At 46.0% G+C, this 10404-nt stretch overlaps 1 protein-coding gene across 1 annotated transcript; it reads right to left on the bottom strand.

Annotated features, from left to right (window-relative positions):
- Nucleotides 1-1520: 1520 nt before the first annotated feature.
- LOC123358775 (olfactory receptor 52R1-like) lies at nucleotides 1521-2468 on the bottom strand. The gene has a single exon (XM_045001000.1). It carries the CDS (start codon nucleotides 2466-2468, stop codon nucleotides 1521-1523), a length of 948 nt encoding a protein of 315 aa, XP_044856935.1.
- Nucleotides 2469-10404: the final 7936 nt, after the last annotated feature.

Below are 10404 nucleotides of genomic sequence, written 5' to 3'. Positions count from 1 at the left end.
AAATATTAGTTAACCTCAATGAATTACTGTACTTCATAATAGATAGATGGCTAAACTGAGGTACAGGGACTGAGAAGTTGGCCCATTATTGTGACATCCTGGGTAATTTACTTAATTTCTGCAAAGAGTTCCAGGCAGCCTGTGGTCCCTGGTAAACTAGCAAGACAAGTCTGAAGACTGAGCTGTGTGGAAACCTGTTTTTGTGGGTATACGTTTTAGCTGTTTCTTTAATAAATTCCTCCTGTTTAAGAAGGACAGCAACTCCAGTGATCACAACACACAAATAGCCTCAGAGTGTCGAACACAACCCAGGGCAGCAATGCCAGTTCATGGCCAGAGCAGTGGTGCTGGAGGCGGGTGGGACCAGGTTCGCCGGTTCCTATTCACCACTCTGCCACTGACATCTTGGGTGGCCCTGGATGAATCACTTTACCTCTGCCTGGCTCAGTCCATCTATGACACGAGGATAACACTGTCTGGTAGCCTAGCTAAAGAGCTTCTACATGTACTGACGAGAAGTGTCATGCAGAGCGTACGTTAGACTCAGCTTCAGCCCCAGGGCAAGGGGTGCCATGGAGTTCCGAAGAAGGTGGCGTGTACGTGTGTAAATACCTGCCTAACAGAAGCTGTGCTGTGTATCTCACTCCTGCTGAGATACCGCAGCCACCCCGGCCTCTCCCAGCATCCTGCCTTCCCAGCTAACACAGGGGCTGTTCCTTCCACCTCTCTCAGCTGCTGTCCACCTAGCGCCAAAGCTGATCCCTTGCCCTGCCCCCGCGGCCTGGCTCAGGGCAAAGGGCTCCCAGCCCATCCCCATTGCAGGGCCCTGCCTGCTACAGGCCCCCAGTCGGGGGGAACAAAAGGGAGCGGAAAGCTAAGGAAATAAGCCACACGATGGTCTCTGACCTCAAGACTTTGTAGCTGAGCTTTAGGGCCCACAAGCTGTACGGTGCCCAGTCTCACCCGCCTGCCACAAAATCCTGCTCCCAACCCTCAGCTGCTTTTATACGACTTCCTGGCTTCCTGCTCTGCTCCTGACTGGCCTGTCAGTCCCAGCGCTGCATCCTCCTTGTGCTCACTGCAGGCTCCTGGTCAGGCTGCAGCAGCTCCCGTCCCAGCCCTGGAGCAGAGGAATTCCTGCTGGCAAGGGATTGAGGTGGAGATGATCCAGCAAGTGGCTGTGGGTGGGGAGAAGTGGAACAAGCACAGGGGTGGGGCTTTGGGGGAAAGAGTCAGAAGAGAGGTGGGGGCGTGATGGAAGAGATGGAAAAGGAGGTGGGGCATAGGGGGAATCGGTGGAGCAGGGAGCAGAGCTTTGAGGGAATAGGCGGCGTAGGGCGTAACTTGTACACAGACCGGTTTCCCAGCTTGTCACGCTGACACAGCACAGCAAGGCCAGGAAAAGATACAGTATCACTATGACTACCCAGGCAGTGATTGCGGGAAGGGGGCCAGGCACCATGTCACCAGGCAGCTCTGCATGGAGCTCAGCCTGAGAGCCAGAGCACCAGGAGGAAAATTTACGTCCCTTTATGAGTAAAGAGCCGGAGCAGCCTGTCCCGGATCTGTTTGGTCCTCACCCCGTAGATGACGGGGTTTAGCATGGGGGGCAGCAGGAGGTACACATTGGCAATAAGAACGTGGAAATGCAGGGGCAAATTGTGGCCAAACCGGTGCATGAGGGCGGAGAAGAGACATGGGATGTAGAAGGCTAAGATGGCACTGAGGTGGGAGCTGCAGGTCCCAAAAGTCTTGAGCCGGGCGTCCTTTGTCGAGAGGCTGAAGATGGCCCTGAGGATCTGGGTATAGGACACAGCGATAAAAAACACATCCAGACCAATCACACAGAATACCACAAAAAGCCCATAATAACTACTGGCACGGGTGTCGGCGCAGGCCAACTTCACCATGGCCATGTGTATGCAATACTGCTGAGGGATGATGTTGGTTCTGCAATATGGCCATTGACTTGCCAGGAAAGGAAAGGGCAATGCAAGCAAACCGCTGCGCAGCATCACGGCCAGGCCAATCTTGGCCACCACAGGGTTTGTCAGGATGGTGGAATGTCTCAGGGGATCACAGATGGCCACGTAGCGATCCAAAGCCATGGCCACGAAGATCCCAGACTCCATCACTGAGAAGCAGTGAATGAAGTACATCTGGGTGAGGCAGGCACTGAAATCGATCTCCCTGGAACTGAACCAGTATATTGCCAGCATTTTGGGCAGGATGGATGTAGATACCACCAGGTCAGTGATGGCCAGCATGCAAAGGAAATAGTACATGGGCCCATGGAGACTCGGGTCTGTCTTCACGGTGAACAGGATGGTGAAGTTCCCCAAGATGGCTATGACATACATGGTGCAGAAGGGGATGGAGATCCAGACATGGGCCCTCTCCAGGCCAGGAACGCCCAGCAAGATGAAGGTGGAGGGGTTGGTGAAGTCGGTTGTGTTGGAATCTGACATGGGGTAGGGGAGAAGGTGTCCAAATCTCAGGCAGAACGGTGTCTTCTTCATGTACCGTATTCTTCCTTTATATGCCCAGGTTCTGTGTTGAAGATCGCAGTGCAAATGCCTGGGTTGAGAGATAATGTTAATATAAGACATTACATGCAACACTGGAGGCTGTTCTCATGGTTGAAGCAGATTGGTCACTCTTCACAGACTGAAAAATGACATTTTCATTAATTCAGATAAATGAATTATGAATAACTGAACCTATTAATGCCAATTCCTTATTGTATGGGGCTCCTTGTATCAATAATTTCTGCATGCCTTGGTCTGAGAATCCTTAATAGGCACCAACAGGAAATGTGAGTGTGGATACTGATGCAATGAAATCCAGACTAGGGAGTCCAGGCTGAAGGGAGTTCTGCATTCACCTGTTGCTCAAAATCTGATATTGGGAAAAAATGAAACCGTTGCCAAGACATGTGCCAGGGGAAAACATTCCAACTAGAACATACCTCAAGGAAAAGGCCTGGGCATCACTAATTGCAGCTCCATGGAAACACCTGCTCATTTGCAACATTGGCCAAAACAAAGACAACGTTCAAATGCCTAAGGAATGGGATGAAGAATAACCAGCTCTGGCTTTGTGCTCAGTTCTGGTTACTCAGTCGATCTAAAAGGCTTGCCATATGCAGACAAATTGAAAAGTCTGGGGTGGTTTAGTTTAGAGAAGAGACAAAGCAGGGGGCATATGATAGAGGAGAGCAAAATGAAGAAAGAACTGATGACATTTAAATGGACAAACACAGAACAGTTCCCAACCAGTAACATCTATAGACCCTTATTACTTCAAATGGGCTAATTCCCCAAGGCTGTAGCAAATTATCAACAAAACTGATTGTGAGGAAAAATTTAAACAGAAACAACAGGAATGAAAATTGGGAGTTCTTTCAGAAGAGTTCATTAGATATTCAGAAAGTCACAATTCCACAGTCAAGAAAATAGAGAACTTTGGACAAACCCTGGTTCAATGCCAAAATGAAGGCAGCAAATGAGAGGGGAGATTAAAGTAGAACATATGGGGAAAAAAAGAAAACAGATAGCAAGCAATACAAAAATTGATAATTGATAAGGGATGTTAAAGACTTCAGGGAAAAATCTGTGCTTGATGGGGTAAGGATTACAAAAAGGAGGTTTTAAAGTATATTAAAAACTAAAGAACTCCTAGAAAAGATTTAGGCTGATTCCTGGAGGGAGAAAGTAAACTTGTTAATCTTGCAGAAAAAGAAGATGTGTTCAAAAAGATTGTTGCTCTGCGTTTGGAAAGAAACAGTAGGATTTCATTCTTTAATGAGAGTACATGTTTGGTTGATCAAAGGAATGATGCAAATGCAATAGACTTTGATTTCTCTGAGGCATTTGATTTAGTAGGGGAAAACATCCTGATACAAAAATAGCACTGTATAATATCAGTAGAACACATGTGAAATGGACTTAAAGCTGCCTAACTGACAGATTTTAGAAAGCTGTTGTCAATTGGCCATTGTCAGCAAAGGCGGAGGGTGGGGGGAAGAGAGCGTTTCTAGTGGGGTTCTGCAGGGATCAGTTCTAGGCCCAATGCTATTCAATATTTTCATCAATGGTCTGGAAGAAAATAGAAAACCACTGCAGATAAAATCTGTGGACTACCCAAAGATTGGCAGAATGGTTACAATGAGGAGGCCAGAGCAGGCACACTGTATTGTTGAATTGGATTCATTCAAAGAAAATGTTTTAATACAGTCATATGCAAACTGATTCTCTCAGGATAGGACATGCAGGCCTGACCTACAGGCTAGGGCACCATATTTTGGAACGCAGGGACCTGGGGAAGGATTTAGGGGTCATTGTGAGCAACCAACATTGTGAGCAACCAACATTGTGAGCTCCCAGTGTGATGATGCAGCCAAAAGGGCTGATTGTGATCATCGGATGCATAAACAGGGGAGTGGTGAGTTGGATAGAAGGGTAGGATTTTATCTCTGCATGTGGCATTAATGAAATTGACTGTGTCCAGTCATATTTCAAAAGGGATGTTGAAAAATTGGAGAGGATGAAGAAAAGGGCCACAAAACTATTTCAGGTTGGACAGAGAAACTCTTAAAGAAGTTCATTTATTCAGTATTCTTAAATACTACTAATCTAGAAGAGAAAGGCAGAGCAAGAACCAAAGACTGGAAGCTGGGGAAATTAGCCATTGGAACAAACTGCAATAGGAAGTGATGGATTCTCCAACTCCCCATGTCTGCAGATCCAGAATGGTCCCTTTTCTAGAAGATCTGCTTGAGGGTTTCTCTACACTTAGAATGCTACAGTGGCACTGCCATAGCGATTCAGCGTTGAGTCTAACACTGACAACTGGGGTTCTCCCATCAGTGTATGTAATCCACTTCCCTGAGAAGTGAGAGCTAAGTTGACGGAAGAATTCTTTTGTTTACCTCATGGTGTCTACACCAGGGTTAGGTTGATATAACTACATCTCGCAGAGGTGTGGATTTTTTCTGATGCTTCAAAAAAAGGCAAATGCAACGTTAGATTGTATTAGGGGATGCATAGTTTGCAAGTCACAGTAGGATATAGTACCGCTCTGTTCAGCTCTGCTTAGGCCTTAGTTAGAATGGTGAGTCCAGTTTCGGTCACTGCTGTATAGAAAGGATGTAGATTACCTGGAGAGGATCCAGAGGCCAGTGACAAAGACGATCACAGGGAGGAAATACAAGCCATATGAGCAACGGCTGAAGGAACCAGGCAAGTTTAGTTTGAAAAAGATGAATTTAAGGGGGGGACATAATAGGAGTCTTCAGATAGTTGGAAGGCTGCCATAAAACACTAGAGGACATTTGTCCTATCTTGCTGCAGAGGGCAGGAGAAGAGGCAATGTGTTCAAACTACAGAACAGCAGATTTTGATGAAATATCAGGAAAAAACTTCCTAACTGTAAGAATAGGAGAACAATTGAACAGACCCTCTGGAGGCTGTGGAAGTTCCTTCACTGGAGGTTTTCTAAAGGAGAAGGGAAATTCATCTGTCTGGGATGGTTTAGTCATGATGAATCTTGCATCATGGTAGGCGGTTACACTAGATGACCCTTTTGGTTCCTTCTCATCCTATGGCTCTATGATTCTACAATGTAAAATCCTACTGAGGAGCAGGACATAGTCAAACAGAAGTCATGGAGATGAATATAGGGGTAACTGGGTGAAATTTAATAGCCTGTGTTGTACAGAAGGACAGACTGGATGATTTAATGGTCCCTTCTGACCTTGAACCCTATGAATCTATCAAAAAAGAAACCAGATCAGGCAATTAGATTTACTGTATCGAATATCATGAACAAGGAAACATTCAATTACATTGAAAGTCTGCACTTATAACACTGAGAAAAGAAAACAGTTAATCGAATCCGTATTTGGCCTGTGGAACTCCTTTTCCCAGACTTTATTGGATCAAAGAGTTTAACTGAATAGGATTCACAAATGGGGAAACTTTTGGGAAAGGGGGAGCCTATACAGGAAGGATGGGCTCCACCTGAACCAAAATGGAACCAGATTGCTGGCACTTAAAATTAAAAACATTATAAAACAATTTTCAAATTAAAGGCTGGAGGAAAGCCAACGGATACAGAACAGCATGTGGTTTGGATAAATACATTCCTAGGGGTCTGATCTATTAATGGAGATTATCTAAGTCCTAGTAAGAACCAGAAGATAGAAAATGATAAAGTACAGACCCCTGGGTCTGAAAACTGATCATTTTTACCTACTTTTTGTTTCCTTTTAACCGGTTACCAGTCCATGAGAGCGTCTTCCCTCTTATCCTGTGGCAGCTGACCTTGCTTAACAGCCATTTGTAAGATACCCAGTCAATGGTTTTCTGAAAGTCTAAATACACTATGCGCACTTGATTCCCCTTGTACACATGCTTATTAACCCCCTCAAAGAATTCTAGCAGATTGGCGTGGAGTGATTTACCTTTACAAAAACAATGTTGACTTTTCCACAACAAACCGTGTTCATCTATATGTCTGACAATATTGTTCTTTACTATAGTTTCAACTAATTTGTCTGATACTGAAATCAGGCTTCCTGGCCTGTAATTGCTGGGATCACCTCTGGAGCCCTTCTTAAAAATTGTCATCACATTAGTACATTAGTTATCTTCGAGTCATCTGGTACAGACGCTGATTTAAATGATATGTTACAGACTACAATTAGTAGTTCTGCAATTTCACATTTGGATTCCTTCAGAATTCTTGGGTGAATCCCATCTGGTCCTGGGGACTTATTACTGTTTAATTTATCAGTTTGTTCCAAAACCTCCTCTAATGACACTTCAGTCTGGGACAGTTCCTCAGGATTGTCACTTAAAAAGAATGGCTCAGATTTGGGAATCTCCCTCACATCCTCAGTTGTGAAGACAGATGCAAAGAATTCATTTCATTTCTCCACAATGACCTTATCATCCTTGAGTGCTCTTTTAGAGCTGCAATCGTCCAGTATCCCCACTGGTTGCTTAGCAGCTTCCAGCTTCTAATGTACTTGCTATTACTTTTATGAGTTTTTGACTAGCTGTTCTCAAAAATTTTTTTCCCCTTCCTAGTTATATTTTTACACTTCATTTGCCAGAGTTTCTGCTCCTTTCTGTTTTATTCACTAGGAATAAACTATTTGAACGATGTCCTTTAGCCTCTCCCTGCTTCCTTTACCTTGTTGTTTAGCAAGGATAGCATTTTTTATTTTTTTTAATTTGGGGTATACATTTAAGTTGAGCCTTTATTATGGTATCTGTAAAAAAGTTTCTCTGTACCTTGCATACCTTTCACTTTTAGCATTGTACCCTTTAATTTCTGTTTAACTAACCTCCTAATTTTTGTATATTTCATCTGCCTGAAATTAAATGCTACAGTATTGGGTGCTTTTCCTGGTACAGGGACGTTAAATTTAATTATACTATGGTTATTATTACCATGCAGTCCAGCACGACTTGTTTTGTACTTTTGATATATTTTGTACTCTGGTATTACTGTGTCTCATTGATTATCCTCATTCCACCAAGTTTCTGTGATGCCTCTTATATCAACATCCTCATTTAATAGGAGGCACTCATTTTATTTTATTTATTTTACTCAGGTTCACCCATTTTATTATTTAGACTTTTAGCATTGGTATGTGAGCACTTTAAAAATGTGTCTCCTTTTAGCTGTCTGCAATTACACAATGTAATTGAATGGGACACTTTTTCATTTGACTCTTTCTGATCAGTCCAGCAGATTAAAATAAGGCTCCCCACACCCGTTAACAGCCCGCACCCTGAAATGCAAGAGGAGGGGGTGACAGTGTCTGTGCATTAAGTCACAGCTGTCTCCTGAGGTCTTTACTCACTTCTTACTCCACGGGGAGTTTTGCCTCAGTGGGGCTTGAGCAAAGTGTAGGCCATGGCCTCAGAATTTGGCCTTGCATTGTACATCTCCTATTGCCTTTCATCCTGAAGGATGCCCTGTGCCACTACAATACAGCCACCTTGGGGCTGGAGGTCATCAGCTGGGGTGGGCGGGAGGAGGGGATGCAGCAGGGTGGGACACTTTGGACAGTGATACTGGATCAAACTCATCACCTTTGGCCAGAGAGCTGGGGTGTTTAATGGCTTTGCAGAGCGGAAAGGATCACAGATCTAATCTCTGTCCCATCACACCTATGCTGCATTGGGATTATCGAACAGGTGAGCTCCTCTGCAGGAGATGGGTACCTGTGAATACTGAGATGGAAGCGTCTTCCCTGGGAATCCCCCTCAGGTAGCCGTGTTCCACACCGCTCTTACCACAGCAACTACAGCGGCATCCACGCCGAAAGCTGACACAGAGGTGTGAACTGTTTAAATTATAGCTCTGTGCAATCCCAGTGTGGTTCACTCAGCCTCTTGGGGAGAAGTGACATCTGAATGCAAACAGGCTGGACACCGGAGGCACTCTAGCCAATCTTTCTTTTCCTATGTCTGCGCTTCTGTGCTCTTTATCCAGCTTTTGGAGTAAACAGTAATTAAGGGACCTTCCCAAAGGGAGATGAGAACTCTTGGGATCTGTGCTGAGTCAGAGAGGAATTGGCTGCTCTGTGTATTTGTGTATATTTAAAAATTATAGTTGATTGGTATGAAAACTAGGGATAATGCCTAGGTCTCCATGGAGTCTGATACCAAGTAAATGGCCAGGATGAATGGGTAGATAGTAGACAGACAAATCTGGAGAAAGATATCAGAGGGGAGACACTAGCCCTTTTTTTCAGGTACATGAGGCTATTGCTAATGGATCAAAAATCTTTAATTCTCATCTGTGACTATAATCATACCCAGCAGCACGTTTTATTAAAGGATCTTTAAAATTCCTTCCACAGAAAAGTCACTATGAATATATCCCCATCATACAGATAAGTAAACTGAGACACAGGGAGATATGATTTGGCAAAGATCACACAGAGAATGACAGATAATACATCAGTCCTGATTTCCCTACCATAGCCATGGTCTCGCCATCAGTAAATGAATGCATGACAAGAGGGAAATGGACTCACCATGTAGCAGAGTCCGTTTGTTGGGCGGGTATGATGGAATTTCCTGAGGTACAACCTGGAACTAGGGTACCGCCGAACCCTGTGGTATATCAGTCTGGTCCCCTTCTCACACTGTGAGACTGTGAGAAGATGCAGTCATCTCAGATCTTGGACTTTCACAGCCATTCACAGACAAAGACACACCCACGTGTAGTTACAGGAGTGCTTTTACTAACCACTCAGGATCTAACAATACAGAGGCTCCAGCCAGCTCACCCCAGCTCTCCAGCCTTAGACCCCAGGGTGGTACCATCATTCCCTGATTAAAAGTTTCACCTGTGTAACTATTACCCAGTGTGCCGCTCATAGAATCATAGAATCTCAGAGTTGGAAGGGACCCGAGGAGGTATCTAGTCCAACCCCCTGCTCAAAGCAGAACCATTTTCCAGCTAAATCATCCCAGCCAGGGCTTTGTCAAGCTGAGCCTTAAAAACCTCTTAAGGATGGAGATTCCAGCACCTCCCTAGGTAACCCATTCCAGTGCTTCACCACCCTCCTAGTGAAATAGTGTTTCTGAGAACCAGTACAATGCCGGCCCTACCATTGTCGGCGACCCTGGTGGCCTTTCCTGGAGTCCATCATGTGGAGCCACCCAACGATGTCATGGCAGCAGAGGGGGGTGGTACCAAGCCCATGTCAGAGTCCCTTCCTGAGGATGCCTAAGATAGAGTCCCCCCAGCCCTCTTGTCATCTGAGCTCTGTATCGACACTGAGGCGATTGCTGCCTCGGTTGCTGGCGGGCAGGACTCTGGGGCCGTGGGGAGGAGTTTTCAGCTCCCTCTTTGAGGAGAACAAGGCCCTGGGCCTGACCCCAATCCCCCAGGGGGAGGATGACCCCTTGCCAGCGGGCCTCAGTCTGGGCAGTGCCTTGGTCTCACTGCCCCCTTCTCCCCCTTTTTCCTTCTTCCCCAGGCTGCTGCCCCCGATCTCAAGCTTGGGGCACTCCTGGAGTCATCCCCCTGCCTGGCCGCAGATGGCACCTCATTCCTGGCTGCCGAGCCCCTGGTGGCAACAGCCAGTGCTGAGCGGCCGGGCCCCGGGGTCTCGGGTGCACTCCCTCCCGAGGCAGAGTGATGACCTCCCTTCCCAACTGAGAGCCCTATTACAGATGCCACCATGCCTGACATCATGGCTATGGGTGCTGTTTGTTGTGGTGCCCAGGCCATGCGTTGGTGAGGCCGTCCCTCCTGTTCCCGTCCCCTCGACCTCTGAACCAGGTCCAGAGGTGCCACATCCCAGTGGTGCAGCTGCCAGGGATCCTGATCCCATTTCTGCTCCTGCTCCTGCAAGTAGGCGCATTCCTGTCCCTG

This window comes from Mauremys mutica, chromosome 1 (genome assembly GCF_020497125.1).
Source record: "Mauremys mutica isolate MM-2020 ecotype Southern chromosome 1, ASM2049712v1, whole genome shotgun sequence".
Lineage (NCBI taxonomy): Eukaryota > Metazoa > Chordata > Testudines > Geoemydidae > Mauremys > Mauremys mutica.
The sequence above is the reverse complement of the archived record's forward strand: the minus strand, read 5'-3'. Positions and strand labels throughout refer to the sequence as shown.

Excerpts from the sequence above, each read along its gene's own strand:
- LOC123358775 (XM_045001000.1), bottom strand. The coding sequence starts at position 2,468 with ATGTCAGATTCCAACACAACCGACTTCACCAACCCCTCCACCTTCATC.